Genomic DNA, 18,557 nt, shown 5'->3' with positions numbered 1-18,557 from the left:
TCAAAATGGCACTACAAACCTATTTGCAGAATTTTAGGTCTGTCTGTGATTTCCTTGCCGTTAATTAGGCTCTAAACTAGTGAATCCTGAAGTGAGAGGTCCCGGGCACTCAATCCATGAAAAGTTTTCAGATTCCTTAATCCTTAATACTATTCCTTTCTCAATAGGTCAATGAATAATATTTAATTTAAAAAAGTAATAGTCTGGTTCATAGATTATATCCAAATCTAAGAAATCTATAACTCTTAGAATCATCAAGACACATGTCTAATATATTTCCAACACGTTTCTCACGTGTTATTCTTTCTCATACGACTATATAAATGTAAAGGGGTGAGGGATGCTCCAGTATATTCTCTATCTAATCATCATTATCAGAAGCAGCCAAACTCAACAGAATAGTACTCTATATTCCCAAGTCACCTGAAGGCAGCAGAGGATAATTTACTGTAAACACAGCAGGTACTTTCCGTAGAAAGCAGGAAGTTTTCAGTTATCGACACGAGCGGCAGTGACGCACTCTCATTTTGTTTCCGCTCAGGTGTGGTTTGAAACTCTACCTTACATGTTTCTTTCATAGCAGGGTCGTGGATTGACAGCTTTCTTCCTTCACTATGATTCTTCTTCGACGAGTTTTGGTGGTAATCTGTGTGTTGCTGTCGTCCGCGTTGCCGGTTTTATCATGGCCTCTTCTCAACTGCTCCCGACAGGTAACGTTCAGCTGGCACCGCCTGACACAGGAAACACACATATTTTAGCTTTCAATCATTCACAAAGATATACGTCTACTTTTCAGTCCCAGAAAACTCTACAATGTTTTTTCCAACAGAACAAATACTTGTTTTATATTTTAGGCTAACGCCGTGATGTGATGTAGAGCAGCGGTCCCCAACCACCGGACCGCGGACCGGTGTTACGTCCCTACTGGTTTTCAAACCTACTGGGAAAAGTTTTTAATTCATAAACACAGGAAAATAAACCATTTAGATCAGAATTAGAAAATGGATCACCAGATTTTTTGTGCCTCGACACAAGTGGCCATTTGTCCTATTATACATCCGAAAACAAACATAAATCAAAAGGCCAATCCTAAATCAAAGGGCCACTGTTGCACTATGGGTTTATGGTTTACACAGGCAAAATAATGCATTGTCCATACAGGATTATGTGTTTCTCATTATTTAACAAAACAAAACAAGTAAACAAACGAAAGAACAAGGGAACTCCTATCGCAGCATCTTCTGCTCTGGTAAAAGACCAGAGGCCCACTCCGGTGCATGCTGGTCCTTTACCTGCCTACTCACAGGTGTCCACAGTGTTATAAACCAATTCATAAACAAACGAACAAACCAAAAAAACAAGTACACTTAAACAACAACAAAAATAATTAAACTAAACAAATGACTGTCAAAAGATAAAGCTATCTTAATACATCAAAAAATCTAACCTCAATAAGCAAACATCGAGAATAATTTACCAACTTATGAATAAAATAACTAAGTACTAACATCATATAAATAGCTCCTACACACACAGTATTGATGATTTGACCGGGCTTCTTTACTGCCCTCCCAGTTGTCGATGTTTGATTTTGTTTTATGATTATTTATGTTTTTTTCAAAGGTGTTCTTGTTTTTTTGTAAAACTCTTTGTGTAATTGGTGAAAACTTGGCAAATTAGTAAATTTATATTTGTAAGATTGACAATACTAGAATTCTCATTAATCTCTTTTTTCTTGTTTTTTCCTGACACAGGGTTTGAGGTGTACAGCCACCACAAGTGAGTGAAATTGTCATTTCCTTGTTACTCTCATTTGTTGAGCACACAAAGTCACCTAACGTTCACACATTTCAGGTTTGGATTTTGAGCGGTTTAAATAATATTGTTCGACACAGTTAGTCAGTAATATAATCATACTTTATCTTAAAGTTAAATGAGGAAATAAATTAAGAAATAAAGATGTGAACGATAGAAAATGAGATGTCCGGTTTCCTAGCTCTCTGACATGCAGCGTGTGTCTGTCTGTATGCAGGTAACTGTATGGACAGTAAATGGCTGGATGTGAATCAGTACACTCCCAGCAGTCCAGAGGGGCTGCAGGTGAGCGTGAACACCAGGCAGGATGAGACAGGACACCTGCACCCTGTGCTGGTCGCTAACTGGAACATAAAGGATGATGGTGAGTCCGTCTGCTGTCTTAGGTATTACATTAAAAGATGCAAGAAGTAGTGGTAGACAAGGAAAAAGTACATTTAATAATTGTTAAATTTCAGATGATGACTTAGGTTTAGCTTCATTTGACGTGATGTAGTGAAGACAGGCAGTGACCTCTGCTATGTCTCTCCTCAGGCAGTATACGTTACCTGAAAGCCACCGAGCTTCATGTTCTGGTAACGTCCACCAACCAGAACCTGTGTGTCCGATATTCCTTCAAAGACAAACTCTCAATGAGAAGTCCGACAGGGGAAAAGGTGGGTGGCTCACAACAACTCAGATATTTAGTAAAATGATAGTGCCATTATAAATATGTGACCCGTATAATATAATAGAATATTCTATATTGGTATACAGAAAGGGAGCAAATATTTCATATTATTGTATGATTTTAAGATCAGATGACTCAGAACTTCTGTGTTTTTTTCCTGAATATGTCCTGCTGGTATTATCACAGTTCAAAACATCAGAACTGGACCTGATCTCAGCCACTGTTTTTTCATTGAACAATATTAGCTGCTTATGTCCAGTTACCATCAGGATTTTGCAAAGAGGTGGAGCTAATTTACATAACGATGTTACTCTATAAGAAACCCATGATGGAAAGCTGAGATGTTTCTTAACACAGTCCTATTCAAGCGTACTTTCCTGAAACTGGATTGGCAATGCTTATTTTAATGCAATTGTCGTGACCCTGTTGCCTATCAAACAAAGGCCACCTCGGTTGCTAATTGCTTTGTTTAGACACGTGCAAAAAGTATAGACAATTTATTTCTTACAATCGCAGCACTTCCAAAACAAACAGAGCACAGCCACTTTCCTAACTCATAGACAAAAGAAATCATAACATTCATCTTCATTCATTATCGCATGATAAAAAACTGTTTGCTTCTGTCAGTCAACAACACCTGCATCAAGTAACCCTCCTAATTATATTAACCTCTTGCATAATTGACAGCGGCACTACGCCCCCAAGTGGTGGGAGGTTTAAAACAAAACAATAACAAAATGGCACTTACAGAAATAATGATAATAAACTTCAATTGTATAAGCCTCAAATTTGGCAATTTGGCCGTCGCCATCTTGGATTTTGGCCATTGTCATCTTGACTTTTTGCAACCAGTGAACGAAAGTGACCATATTAGGACTGCTATGGACAGACGCTGTATACGGCTCTGGCCCTAAAGCATACCTTGCTTTCTAGTCTATTTGACTCTAAATCAGAAGAATGGTAGGTCTTCAACAGGGCGTCTGCGACCCCTAGGGGGTCCGCGGAGGTACTGCGGGGGGTCCGCGAAATCTTTGGTTGATTAGACCAGTGGTTCTCAAACCTTTTCTGTCAAGCCCCACTTTGGAGGAAGTTTTAAATTTATTTTAAATATGAGCTTTAAAATGTAGCATTCTGGTGAACTCTGAGAAGAAAATTAAGTGATAAAACATTTACTTTAAGCAAAACACTAATTTATTATTCAGTTATTAATCAGTATTTCAGCTCTATTATTATTAACCTTTTCAAGTTTTAGTCATATAAAAACAAAGATAGCAAGAGTAGCGAGAACCATCGCCTGTACAAATAAAGTGATTAGTTTTCATTACTGTATGGCTTCATATTAACTTCTACTGTTACTGTAAAGCTGTTAGGATTGTGGCCAAACTTCTATTTGCAATTAATATGCATTCAATCCAGTTCAATTATTTAAATGAAAATGATAATCTACTCTGGCTAAGGTAGCTTATCAAGAGTAAAATAACAGCCGTGATTTAACTGCACGTGGAACTGTTGGGACCGGAAGTCCACTGGCTGTGGTCATCACAGTGAACAGCGTCTGCAGTGTGATGAGGACAGTGAGCCCTTGTTGCTGTACTTTATCTCCTTGGAGCAGAGGCTGCATTTAGCATACTCTGCCTTATCAATGTATTTAAAACACTGTGACAGCGGGAAGCTGTACTCGCGTCTGTTTAGACCTCCACCTTTATCCAGGCCCAGCTCCATCTTTATCCAGGCCCAGCTCCATCTTTATCCAGGCCCAGCTCCATCTTTATCCAGGCCCAGCTCCATCTTTATCCAGGCCCAGCTCCATCTTTATCCAGGCCCAACTCCATCTTTATCCAGGCCCAGCTCCATCTTTATCCAGGCCCAGCTCCATCTTTATCCAGGCCCAACTCCATCTTTATCCAGGCCCAGCTCCATCTTTATCCAGGCCCAACTCCATCTTTATCCAGGCCCAGCTCCATCTTTATCCAGGCCCAACTCCATCTTTATCCAGGCCCAACTCCATCTTTATCCAGGCCCAGCTCCATCTTTATCCAGGCCCAGCTCCATCTTTATCCAGGCCCAACTCCATCTTTATCCAGGCCCAGCTCCATCTTTATCCAGGCCCAACTCCATCTTTATCCAGGCCCAACTCCCTCTTTATCCAGGCCCAGCTTCACCTTTACATCTCAGCTCCTTCACATCTCAGCCCTGCATCAAGCTGCGCTACACAAACAGCCTCCTCTCCCTGAAGCTCTTTGACCTCATCATCTCATCAGCATGTTTCATCACGTTACGTTTTTTTCTCCTAAATCGCGATAATGATGAACGTTAACAGTCCACAAAGTTCCGCATGCAGTGAACGTTAACTTAACCCAGCAAGTCTGAACTGTAACGGAACATAACGTAACTTAAACTGTAACGGAGGGAAAGACGCTGTAGACATCTTAACGCTGATTGGGCAACACTCGTCACATCAAAGATGTTTTATTGTGAAGATCACAACATCACCTTTTCTCCTCGTCTCACTCCAATCTGAGAAACGCTGGCTTGCCAGTTGACCCCCCCCCACAAAGAAAAACAACTCTACGGATCTACACGATTCACGCGGATGATATATTTTTGATTCAAAAACGGCGAATTTCGCCGAAAAGCGACAAGTTTGCAGGTATGAATAAAATTCTGCTAGAGGGGCGCGCCCCACAGTTTGAGAACCACTGGATTAGATGATTAAAATGAAAAAAAAACATGAATCTGTCCATTATTTTAATAGCTCATGTATTGTATGCAAGATAACAGGTATGCATGGCAGTGGCACTAATAGGCCATCACTCATTTTCGTTTCCACATTTATGTTTAAAATGAAAACATCAATTTGAATAGCTTGTATGCATGATTATCATGCAATTGACAGACAATGTTGATATTGGTATTGGTATCAGCTGACAAGGTATGTTTCTAAATGTCAGTGGCACGGCCCCCCTACTCACTGTACCTTCACATGTTTAAAATAAAAACATGAATATATGAACCTGTGTATTATTTGAATAGCTTAGTATTGAATGCACAAGAACAAGGTATGTTTATACATGGCACTAGGCCCAGTTTAATATAAAACAATTGTATACAAGATATATAGTCGGGGGTCCCTGCTCCATCTCTCTATCAGTTTGGGGGTCCTTGGGCTGAAAAACATTGAAGACCCCTGCTCTAAATGGACCAGAATTTACTAAATGAACATCATGCTGTATTGAAGAAGACTTGAAACTAGAGATTGAGACCATAAACTCATGTTTACAATGTTTACTGAGGTAATAAATCAAGAGAGAAGTAGAGTCATTTTTTAAGATTCTGCCGGTTTCACGGTATATCTACTGTCAGAAGTACATAGAATATAAAAACATTTTAATATCATCATGTATAAAGGCTTTGCTTTATTTTCGCCCCGGTAACACATACCTTGAATCCAGTGTTTTAATCGTTGCTCTGAGTCTTTCTGACTGTCTGTAGTGGGACCATGTCCTTGCAGAGCTGGATCGTTATTGCGTTCGTAATGTCGCTCCACCGCTTGCTTTTCTTGTCGTATGCTGTGCCTCAAGCAAATGCCTCTTCAAGCGATGTCTGACCCTTTGGCTTTTTTTATTTTATTTTATTTTATTTTTGCACAATTCAAACAATGAAATTTAAAATAAACAAACATAACAGAGATAAATGAATATCACAGTGCAGGAAGAGGCAGAAAGCCAACTGGGCTTATTTGAAGCCTCCACCTATATAATATTACAATTTTACAAAATTACAAACATGCTTTTAAGACATTTCGCTTTGGCTTCAGTAGTCAGAACTGGAAGTTTCCGCCTGGTTATTGCTAGCGCCCCCAATCGTCTGGGTGCCGGTTCAGAGTAGTTAGTGAGGAGTAGGCAGGCAGTGAGAGTATAAAACAGGTAATAAAAGGTGTTTTTAGAAAGTGTGAGTCACCGCCTTGAGCATGCAGCCATAACTGGGCACCCAAAATATTGTGCAGTTTAGTGCAGCTCAATATATAATGCAGAAGATCAAGACCAGAGAAATAAAACCCTGTTGCATAGCTCCACGTAGAGCTTAGCGACACAGTTTGTATTTGGTCAAATCGGTCAGCAAAGTTAAAAATATTATTTTGCTCTTTCAGTGGTCGTTCTCAGCTGACACGCTCGTGGTGGACCCTGGTCAGACATACCGGGTCTCTGTCTTCAACATCCCCAAAACAGAGCTGGACCACAGCAGCTACGACGTCAGCACTGATGTCAATGTTCCTGGTGAGTTAAAGCCAAAAGAGTTTATATATTTGTCTGTTCATGCTTATGTTTTATTTTATTAAATGTATTTACACATTTGTGTTGAGTCAAATTTCTCTCACTCCAGGTTTCATATTTGTTCGTTTTCAACACGTTATTAATCTGTGTCTGTTAGTTTGAAGCCTAAGTAAAATGGTTAACTGGAATATACAGGATTATGTACAGTATATATGTATTATGTACAGTGTATATATATATATATATATATATATATATATATATATATATATATATATATATATATATATATATATATATATATACAGATCTGGGGTCTCATTTATAAAACAGAGCGTAGGATCCACACTAAATGTTTGCGTAGGTTCAAAGGAGGAAATGCACGTACGCCAAAACATATTCAGGTTTATAAAACCTTCCTGCAGTGAGACATTTCCTTTTATAAATCCCAAATCAACCTGTAAATGTGAGCAGCTGGTTCAGCTTCACATGCCGCCCACTACACACCCACATTCAACAATAAATGGTCAAAGCAAAGCACCTTCTGAATGTTGATGCATAGAATGAGCTGCTGATCAGTTGCTCTTTACGGTGAATCTTGGAGACTACCGAGAGGAAGAACACTCGTTCACTCCCACTTCTTCCATCTACACAGTCCTGATGGTGCCAGATGTAATGTTTCTGTAGTGTAGTTATACACCAGACGAACAACAACTTGATGAACAGCAACAGGCTTTTATTCCGAGGCTCGTACACACACTGTTAACGCTGCCTTGCTGGCTAAATGTATATCTTGTACCGCCCACCAGGTGACGTAGTTTTACTGTGAACATCACACCAGAGTATCTACCTTTTACAACATAACACATCACGAGTCCCCATAGTATTTGTGTTTACAGCAATCAGACTGATAGCTTCCAAAATGGTTGCGACAATCGGTAACCTGGATATCGTAAAAAAAAAAGGGAAGTTTGATAGCTGAACACAATATATTTATTTATTTACGTATGTTTTCTTATGGCATTATGATTCGGACTGATAATGAGGAGACGGAGTGATCGTACGAGAGCTGTCACTGGCTTTATTTACACACTTTGCTGATTTACACAATCGTAATGTGCAGGTGATGAAGATGAAGGTGAGGTGAGTGGAGAAGGTGTGTGACCTCACCATGGTGACTCCTCTGCTCCAGTGAGCTCTGATACTGCATCAAAGAGCTGTTTACAGTTTGTCTGTGTACTCACAAAACTCATATTGTACTTGGTGATATCTGAACAGTATTAGAAGACTAGAAAATTTCGCAAGAAATTTTGACAGTGTGGCTTCTACTGCCGGAAGACGTCGCAATATATAGCTACACAGGCCGATGTTACGGTTCGATTGAGTTATCGCTTCTCTCTTTTCTGCATTTAAAATCCATACTCTTGAATTTAATCTTGTATAACGGTTTCAATTTCCTGTACATGTGAGTTTTTCACACACCAAGCCGGATCAAGTGCTGTCTGTCTTCAACAGGCAGTTAAATATATTGTCCACCGTTAATGGTGTCAGCATTGGAGCGAGTTTTCTTATGTGTATTGAGAGGGACCCCTAGTCATGGTCATTACTTTATAACAATGAACAACCCACAACTAACGCTCTTTAACAGAGCAAATCACAACGACACAACAGTCTGTGACACAAACAATTTGTAACACTAATCATTTTACATTTATAAAATTACACCGCCGAACTGCATGCTGGGTACAGCTCACTCGCCTGCTAGCAAAACAGTCTGCTAACAGCTGGGAGAGGCTCCGTTGCTCCAGTAAAGTTTTTCACATGATCTGCTCTTCAACTCATCATTCCTCTCATGTAGTCATATCGGAGCAATAGGAGCTACGGTTATGGGGGTTTGAGGATTTGTTTGAGAGGTGTTTCCCTGCTTTTTCTCCATGAACAGGCTGCAGGCGCACAGGTGATTCTGATTGAGCTAATTAGTGAACAGAGACTCACAGTGTGTGTATGTGAGTCTGTGAGCCTCTGTTCACTAATTAGCTCAATCAGAATCACCTGTGCACCTGCAGCCTGTTCATGGAGAAAAAGCAGGGAAACGCCTCCTCACATTACGTGATGCCTACTAGTAATGCCTTTGGAAATGATGGGAGCTTACGCTCCCATCATTTCTCTATTTGAGATAAATACATTTGTTTGAGAAGCCTTTGGAAATGATGGGAGCTAACGCTCCCATCATTTCTGTACGAACCTCATTCTGAGCTTCATGTTAAGATACAGTTAATCTATGGGGCTTTTATTTTGAAAGGGTGGGACTGGGTGGGTGAGAGAGGGGGAGAGGAGACATATTCATAATGTTTGACACAAACACAAAGGTTATTAAATGACAGGCTTCATCACAAGTATTCCAGTTAGGATTCACTCTGTGGGGCTTTTATTTTGAAATGGGAGGGGGGGGTGGGGTGGGGGGGGGGACAGAAAGATATAGAGAAACAGAGTGAGTGAGTGAGACAGGCAGACAGACAGAGCGAGAGAAAGACAGACAGAGAGAGACAGACAGTGTGTGTAGAGAGACAGACAGAGAGAGCCTGCGTGCGTGCGTGTGTGTAACTGGTTGCCATGGTGAGGACGCACCTGGCGTTAGAAGCAAACTGATTAAGAAACGTTACAGTAAACAGTGATTTTGAAACAAAACTTTTTAACAAAAAGTAGGAGTCTGAGTGCCAAAATAAGGATACCGTGAGAAAGATAAGACTCTTGCGAACATGGTGATGTGCTTTTTTATGTTAGTGGTGTTAAAAATGTGAGCTCCAGAGCAATGTACAAAAGTGGTACCGTCTGCTTTCTTTGAGAAATGAGTGGTCAGATTTAACATTGGTCTCTATGGAGCAGAAAGCTGGTTTTCCTGTCAATTAAGGTCTGTAGTGCAAAATGTGTAAATGTGCTGGATTCCACAGTCATTTCTCTAGACCAGCACACCATTAGCTAACTTTTTGCAAAAAATAATGCATGAGGTGTGCAAATTGTGGCACTCTGAGCAATTTGTTTTCAGAAATCACAAAATATTTTCCTGCTCTGCTCCACTCTAACAATTATGCCCTCACTCTAGCCCTTTACGAGCTGCGCAATACACACCCATTATAAAATCTGAAATGGAGCCAAAATGTTCCTGAAACTTCATCTGCGACTTCATGAAAACTGTGCTAGCTATCAAAATGTCCATTTGGCTCAATAACCTCCAGCGTTTTGTCTACGTTTTAAACTTTAAATCATTTTTCTATCTTAAAGTATGGCTTGTCAATATGGGTCCAAAGTTCAGTGTTTTTTTTGCTCTCTTCACGCCGAAACCCCATTCAAGTCTATGGGCCAATTTTGCTCCGTTTTTCGGGATTTTCGGGAAAACCGCTGGGCGAATCTCTTATAAAAGTCTTAGCACACCATTCCCGATCGGGCCGCACGTTCGGATATACTTTTCACGCCGCTGTTGGCAACGCTGTGTGACTAGATACACGCCGAAATTCGGGGTGGCAGATGGAGAATAAGAAAAATAAGCCCGCAGGATTACAGTCAGTGTGCTTTGGCACAGGCAGTTCTACTGCCTTTGTGCCACAAAGCCACACTGAATTATTGAAACTAATGACTCTCTGTTCTGCAGTTCTTTAGCGCAAGTTGCAAAATTTGATTTGAGGTTTGAGTTGGTTTATATCTTTTATAATTAAAATGTTATCTACACTAGTACAAGCACAAATAACACTGCTAGTTTGACTGTTAATGATAAAGAGAATATATAAGTGCAAAGTAACGTGTGATATGAAGTGAAATGAAATGTGAGAGGCATCATTATACCTGTATTGATGCGTCTCACATTACAATCTGGCTTCAATTCACCACCTCACCATGTGCGTCTCCAAAATGTTTGTATGCATGGGTCAGAGTTTCCGTACAGGTGATCACATTCTCCTGTCAAGTTTGTTTTTATAGATCAAAACGTTTGCGTGGGAAGTGGCGTACGCCTCTTCCAGGCCCTGTTTTGTACGTACGCAACGGTTCTAAATGAGACTGCTGATATCTGCAAACAAAAGATTACAGTGTGATGACACAATCAACTCTTTCCCAATTTCCTAAACTCAAAACAACTATGTTACCGGTGAAATAAAGCAAACTAGGTGCATCCAGTGTCGTTTTCACTTTGCCCATCTCTGAGTCCTCCTGACTTGAATTTGATGAAATTCTCTGATTTACACAGATTGTCCAGATCCCAAAATGCAGATGACCGAGTTTTGCATAGAGAGAGGTGAGTCCCTGACATTCTAAAGCTCAGTAAGAGTGGGTAATTCACATCGACCACTTCTAACACGCTGACTTGTTGCTGTACTGTAGGAAGTCTGTGGCAGCCTCACATCAGTCTGACTAAGATCACTGCAGTCCGTGGAAGATCCACTCTGGCTGTCAGCTTCACTCCCGATGCTCTCTGTGAGGAATACATTGTTATTGTTAGCTGCTCCACTACCCAACATGTAGGCCGCACATACAAGGTGAGGTCACATTATGCTGGACATTTCTCTGTGTTTGAGTAGCAGTAGGCTGTCACACATAGAAGATGAATATATTTTTCCTTTTTCAGTGATTTGAGCCAGAACATTGCATGTGCTTATTACAACATCCTGTGTTTTGTATCTCAGCCTCTAGTTTTTAGCCTAGTTCTTGGTCTTCATGTCAGTACGGGAAACTGTGTCCTGCCTCTCTGTGCTGTATATATGTCCACTGATGGTAGAAAGGCTGCTCATTATTTTTGTAAATAAATAAAACTTGATTGTACTGTATAACAGAGACATGAGCTGCAGGTCATTAAGAGTGAGATGTCAGCATCTCCCTCTGTCCTTCCTTAGGACTACTGTGTACCTAGTATATTGAGTAGATTCATGTGTATCTTTTCAAATAACTAGATTATTATATAATACCAAGTTAGGTTTTTGACCCACTGGGTAAACTTGCTACACTCCTCTTCAAAGCACACACCAAGCTGTAGTTTGTGGTGCTCTTGAATTGTAGTGTTGTACTGAGAGGTGTTTCTAATACAGACCAATCCAATTCTCAAGCGTTTTACCCGAAACGACAATTCTTATTTAATGTTATGATCTTCATTTGTATAACACCTTTCATACAATAAATGCAGTACAAAAGGTTTTACAATAAGGGGAAAATATACATATAGAACATTTAAATCAGGAATAGAATGCCATAATTAATGGAAAATTAGATGGAACATAAAACACTCTTTATAATAACAGTAAAAATAAGATTAACATAAACTGAAGTAAAATACATGGAATGCATAACATTAGGTGGTAGAAAATAAACCCACTGAAGAAACTTTCTACTTTCTACTTCTATGCAGATGAAATATCCAGCTCTAGCATAACATCAAAAATAAAAGCTAGATTAAAGTGGTTAACTCAAATTCACGATTAAAAATCTTTAATATATGAGACAAAAATCACAAATTTACAAGATAAAACTTGCATATTCTTTGAGATAATAAATCCATAAATTTGGGGGAAAAACACATTTTCTGAGATTAAAGTCACAAATATACAAGAATTCTATTTTTTTAAAACAGGGATTTTGTTTTGTCAAGGAACCACATATCTTCAATATGCAAGGTTAGCCCAACCTCTAGTATCTTTCAGGACCTTCACCATGCGAGGCGTGCATTAGAAAGGAATTTGGATACCGCAGTCTTTAGGATTTATCTGATAACCCATTGGCAAAATAAAACAAACTAACTTTAATCTCAGAGAGTTTTCACTGACATATTAATGAATTTATATTTTCAGATAATATTTAAGTTTTTCTTGTAAATGTATGACTTTGATATCAGAAATTCTGAATTTATTTTTGGAATACTACCCCCTTTCCCCCTGCTCTGTAATTTATTTTTACCTACAATGGCCCTCATACGACGTGTTCCATCAGTCTTAGCTAACGGTACTTAATAAGGCCCACATCTGTTGCAGGCATGTGGTGTGTAGCAACATCATCACGTTCAGATGCTTCAAAATTATAGGAAAACATTTGAATTGATAATTGTGCTCTTATTCCTGTACAGTGCTCTAAAATGCTTTTCCTCAATTATAACATTCTGTGCATGATAACACTCTCTTCTCCAGGCCAATCAGAAGACCCTGAATGTAACATTCAGCCTGGATAAATGGCCAAGATTTTGCTGCCAGTTTGATGCTGAGGTAAAATATTTTGCTTAGTGATGTTAGTGTATTACTATTTTAGTTTTTCGAGATGGCAATAACTCTACATTCTCTATGATGACATTTGTTGACATTACTTCATTTTTTGCTTCAGATCAAACCTCTTTTCCCACGATGTGGCCAGGACTGTGCCCGTCGAAAAAGAACTCTGGATTTTTGTCCTGGTATGTTGGCTCCTAGCCATGATTTTGATATTCATTCATATCTTTAAGCACTGACTTTATTCTGGCCACTCTTCCATAAAGCCCAGCTCTGCGACAGATACTGTCAGGGTTATCTTTGGTCTCTTTGTTGCCTCTCTGATTAAGGACCTCCTTGCTTGCCGTGAGTATTTGTCCTCTCTTGGCAGGTGGGTTATGGTGCCATATTCTTTCCATTTTGTAATAATGGCTTTAATGGTGCTCCGCTAGATCATGTGACAGATCATGTCACATATAGCTTTGGACTTTTTTAAACTAGTTGTGTGACTTCTGAAAGTAGTATTGGTGTGTGCATATGTCTTCCGGTGGCACCGGATCTTATTGACGGGCTTCATAGCAAAGAGGGTGAAGACATATGCACACACCAATTTTTTTTTAACTTTAATTAAACTAGTTTCTTTTTTATTTCACCTCACCAATTTTGACTTATTTTGTGTAGGTCCATTACATACAATCCAAATATAAATCCATTTTGATATCAGGTTTTAATGCAACGCCATGTGGGGTGAACATACTGCATATATTTCCTCCATATTTCCTCGCTGGGATCTTTATTGATCCCAGCGAGGAAATTTGTTTTTTCAGCAACTAGGAAAACAGGAAAGAATAAGTACAGATTAATACAAATCTTCTAACAAATTAGAAACTGGTAGCCACACCTGTTTTCAACAGCATTTGGCCATGTGAGTTAAAATGGTCGTTTACTTGTTTAATGAAGTTAAAAAAAATTGGTGTGTGCATATGTATTCACCCTCTTTGCTATGAAGCCCGTCAATAAGATCCGGTGCCACCAGAAGTCACACAACTAGTTTAAAAAAGTCCATTTATGTGCAAGCTATATGTGACATGATCTGTCACATGATCTAGCGGAGCACCATTAAATCCATTATTACAAAATGGAAAGAATATGGCACCACAACCCACCTGCCAAGAGAGGACAAATACTCACGGCAAGCAAGGAGGTCCTTAATCAGAGAGGCAACAAAGAGACCAAAGATAACCCTGTACTGCAAACTGCTCTCGACATTTCTCAAATTCCTACTTCCTCGCCATTCTGTGCTCACTGCTGAACCACACCGATCTGTGAACTTTGCAATAAGGTCTTGAGTAACAGCCAGGAAAGATGAGCGCCGATAGACAGACTCTCCCTACATCAAGACACCATGTTTTTATATTCAGCTTACGTCAGGAAATGCATTTACCTGTTAATGGAATATTTTGTTTTCTGTAGATTTCTAATACCAACGCCTAGTATTAAGCCCAATGGCATGTGATCCATCAGTCACTTTTAAGGGCACAATGTCTCCTTTCCTAAAATAATTCCTTACTTTTTCTCTGCACCTCTTCCTTGTTACCTTGAATGTGAGATGACACATCACGAGTGAGAGGAATGAGGAAACAATTAAGGGAAAAGGCCCTGTTCCCACCAGCCATTTTCACACGTCATTGCGGGGTAAACACAGGTGTGATTGATGAAGTCAATTATGATCTCATTCTATTTTTTGGGCCGCAGCCATTCTGAAATGAATGTTGATTAATTACACCTGCATTTACCCTGCAATGTCATGTGAAAATGGCTGCTGTGAAAATGCCCTTTTGGATCAATCAAACAAGTTAGCACCAAACCATAGCACAACTGAGGATGATGTCATTCATTTTGTATTTGGTAAATAAGTATTTGGTCATAAAAAAAAGTATTGGTTTCATACATTTTTTCCCAGTTAAAGGTTTTTGGGGAGAGTTTTTCCATGTCAAAGGCGAGAGTTTTTGATTTGTGCTATACGTAGAAATAAAAGTTTTTTGACTATTGGACAAGTTCAAATATTTTACCTGATGATAACACTAGATGAAAATGAGACAATCCCCCACGTCAGTACCTCATCATGTGGGAACCAACAGTAAGAGAATTATGTGAATTCATACATTTAGGAAAAAAATGTACTTGCTTGTGGCGAACAGAAACAGTCAGGGGATCAACAAAGTAATTAAAGGGTGTTTTGGGGGAGTTCTTCCTGTTCCAATGTGAGGGTTCCGGGACAGAGGATGTTGCATGTGTACAGATTGTAAAGCCCTCTGAGGCAAATTTGTGATTTGTGATTTTGGGCTATACAAAAATAAATTAAATTGAATTGAATTCAAGCAACTAATCCAGTAGACTGACTGACTGACTAACCAACACATCGACTTTGCTAGGAGCTTTTCCACATTAGCATGACTAAAACAACACCCTATGGGAAATGCTAATTAGTGAACTGTGTTCTCATTTCCACAGGAAAGCCAACAGATGCCCCTGATGTCCCTGTGTACACATTTGTCGTCCTGGGAGTGATATTTATGTGTGTTGTGATGGCAGTTGTTATGTACGTCCTACGCCGGAAGCAAGGTTAGTCGCAATACATATTCAGTTTACATAGCAAATAGTTGTTCGCTGCTCTATCAATGATCTGAATGTTTGCATATAGCACCTTCAAAACTACTCTTAATTTGCTTATGGCATTCATCTGTGCTCTCATGCACTTTCAGGCAAACCTGGTGTTACTGCAGCACCTGTGGTAGGTGAAATACCGTGGGAGCAGCAACTTAAACAGCCTCCCAAAGTGCTGGTCATCTACTCCCAGGACCACCGCCTTTACAGGGACGTAGTGCTAAAGCTCTGCGCCTTCCTTCAGGCCAAGTGTGGCACCAATGTGCTTGTGGACCTGTTAGACTCCACCTCAGTCAGCATGGTGGGGCGCCTTCGCTGGCTTGAGTGGCAACGACAACAGCTCAAAAATCCCTCCGACAAAATCCTTGTACTGTGCTCACAAGGCGTCCAGGCAAAGTGGAGGGCCATGTGCGGTCAAGGCCAAGTGACTCTGAGGGAAGACGTTCTCTCCCCTACTGACGACATGCTCACTCCCTTTCTCAACCTCTTCCTACCAGACATACACCAGGCCGGCATGCTGGGCAAGTACATGGTGGCTTACTTTGATGACATCAGCAGGGAACAAGACGTGCCATCAGTTTTTGACATCGCAGTCAAATACAAGCTGATGAAGCATTTTGAAGAGTTGTACTTCCGCATCCTAGACATTGAGAAGTATCAGCCAGGTCAGGTCAACCGCATCAAGGGCATTGGTGGGGACGAATATTTCGACTGTCCATCAGGTAGAGCCCTGAAGAATGCCATAGAAGCCTTCCAGGCCTACCAGTTGGAAAATCCTGACTGGTTTGAGAAGGAGTGTGTGAACGATGAGGAGGAGGTCATGACTGAGGCTAACCGACTATTAGACCAACTGCAGATCCCTCCAGTCCTAGAGTGTGTTCCTCTAATCAGAGATGGACTTCCTGTCTACATCCATGAGGTAGAAATCAATGAAAATGACGGTCTTCTTGTACTTACACCTGAACTCAACCCAGAGCGCGAACAGTCATCAGTGGCAGAACTTACACCAGTAGTCAACCCTAAGTGCAAACATCAGTATCTGTCAAACCTGGATGAGGTGCATCCTCACTGCCCCAGGCCAGAATCTGTCTACATGGTTGAGCCTGTTTTAAACAACCTGCGACCACCAAGACAGAACTGGCTATTCCTCCAGGCAGAACCCTTCAGTCAAATTCCCACAGAGGATGAGGAAGAGGATTCCCTGCTACCGATAGGCCAACTCTCTGCTCATTCGGAGAAGAGAAGCTCTGCCCCACACGACTCCCTGAACTTAAAACCTCAAGAATTATCTTCTGCCAGCATGCAGAGGGAATACTTTCATCAATCCGAAACCAGACACTCTCAGCCTGCGGAGATGGAGGAGGACGAGGTTCTAGGGCCCAGTGGAAAGGGTCCAAGCAGTGGATCTGATCAAGGGTACATCTCCAAAGTGTCCTCCCAGCATGAACGCCCTGTCAAAGAGGATCCGCTGGTGGCTCTGAGAAGACTGCAGGAGGAGCTGTTTCAGAATAAGCTTGGATAAGTACTAAACTTCCACTGACTTTAACCTGTGTCACTTGTGTGATCATGATCATAATGAGTGCCTGAATGTAGGAGGGTGTAAGAGCCCAAAACACAACGATTTTTCTGTTGTTTTTTTTTCTGTTCATTTGTTGAATGTTTTAAACTGAAAATATCTGAATTCTTACTGTTTTGATTTTGTTTCTGCAGTTAAACTGCATTGAAGGAAATATGTGTGTGCTACTTTCAACAATTGTCCTTTTATCCATGAGAGAAAGGTCAAATATCCAGGAATATTGTAAATAATATTTTTATCAGTGTGTTTGTGTTAGCATTACACTTTCTTGATAATGAAGTTCTTTGATGCTTCTTACAGCACTTATCTTTGGGTCAGGGTCAGTCATTTTCCTCTGTTATAATGAAATCCCCAAAAAATATTAAATATAAATCATTGTACAGTAGTTTCCTCAGATTTATTTCAGGTTTTAACCACATAATCGGTTTTACATCTACAGTACATAGATTGGATTACATCAGTACAGATATACACCACACGACTTTACAGCACAGGTGAAATCCGATCTGTAAACAAGTTTGAAGAAAAAGAAAGCCTGGATAATAAAAGACAGATTGCACAAATTGTGTTTTTCATTACACTTTGGCTAAACATTTGAATCTGTGTTGCATGATTGGCTCCTTTTGAATATTCATGTCCATGAAAGCCTTTGGTAGTTTCAGTGTCTCTGTGCGTGTTCATGCAGGTTAAAGGCCTACTACACTTCACTTTAAAGTTCAATGTCAAAAAATGTGAGTTGACTGTGTGGTAAGCTTCTTGTGCAAATCCAAATAAACATTGTTAGAGAGCCTTTTCAACAGCGTAGGTACCTCCTATATGTATCTTTGTAATGGTAAAAAATATATATCAGTATCATGAAATGGTTTAGAAACATTAGAAGAACAGAGTTAGACATTTCGCTCTGTCCAAACATGGGGTAAGAACAGATAGCTCTGTGTCGACATGATTTATGATCAGATCAGGAACTGAGAGTTACTGTTTACTTTAGAGGACCGTAAAGACAGACGCAGGAAGATGATCAAAGGGTCACACTGAGGGTTTGTTCCTGTCCTGGGGATGTTTGGGTTAATGTAAATGAGAATGACAATGAGATCAATGGAAAATGGGAGATCAGATCAACCAGCGTAAGACACCTTTGACCTGTCTGAAGGAGGAGACTGTTTCTGCTTTAGTATATACTGTGTGAGGATTTGAACTGATGTTGAAGAAATGCTCCCAGCAGACTCTGTGTGAAGAGCTGTGTTGGGGGATTCTCCCTCTTGCAAGAGAATAAATGGAAAAGGACAACTTTGAATGATTTGGAGACTTGGATTATTTTGATTTGCGAATATCACTCT

General features: G+C 40.1%; 1 protein-coding gene across 1 annotated transcript; it reads left to right on the top strand.

Annotated features, from left to right (window-relative positions):
- Positions 1-503: 503 nt before the first annotated feature.
- Positions 504-18,500, top strand: il17ra1a (interleukin 17 receptor A1a). Its single transcript, XM_079183569.1, has 11 exons — positions 504-710; positions 1,755-1,779; positions 2,033-2,179; positions 2,350-2,471; positions 6,636-6,762; positions 11,000-11,047; positions 11,134-11,288; positions 12,924-12,998; positions 13,114-13,183; positions 15,492-15,602; positions 15,743-18,500. The coding sequence occupies exons 1-11, from the start codon at positions 615-617 to the stop codon at positions 17,164-17,166; spliced, it is 2,400 nt and encodes a 799-aa protein (XP_079039695.1). The 5' UTR covers positions 504-614; the 3' UTR covers positions 17,167-18,500.
- Positions 18,501-18,557: the final 57 nt, after the last annotated feature.

This window comes from Pholis gunnellus (assembly GCF_910591455.1).
Source record: "Pholis gunnellus genome assembly, chromosome: 22".
In the NCBI taxonomy this organism is placed as follows: domain Eukaryota; kingdom Metazoa; phylum Chordata; class Actinopteri; order Perciformes; family Pholidae; genus Pholis; species Pholis gunnellus.
Note: the sequence above shows the minus strand (reverse complement) of the source record. Positions and strands in the feature narration are given on the sequence as shown.

What these genes read in the sequence shown, in the direction of transcription:
- il17ra1a (XM_079183569.1), top strand. Translation starts at nt 615, where the DNA reads ATGATTCTTCTTCGACGAGTTTTGGTGGTAATCTGTGTGTTGCTGTCG. An exon ending in CACTGATGTCAATGTTCCTG is followed by an intron (nt 6,763 to 10,999) that starts GTGAGTTAAAGC and finishes TGATTTACACAG; the next exon opens with ATTGTCCAGATCCCAAAATG. An exon ending in AACTCTGGATTTTTGTCCTG is followed by an intron (nt 13,184 to 15,491) that starts GTATGTTGGCTC and finishes TCATTTCCACAG; the next exon opens with GAAAGCCAACAGATGCCCCT.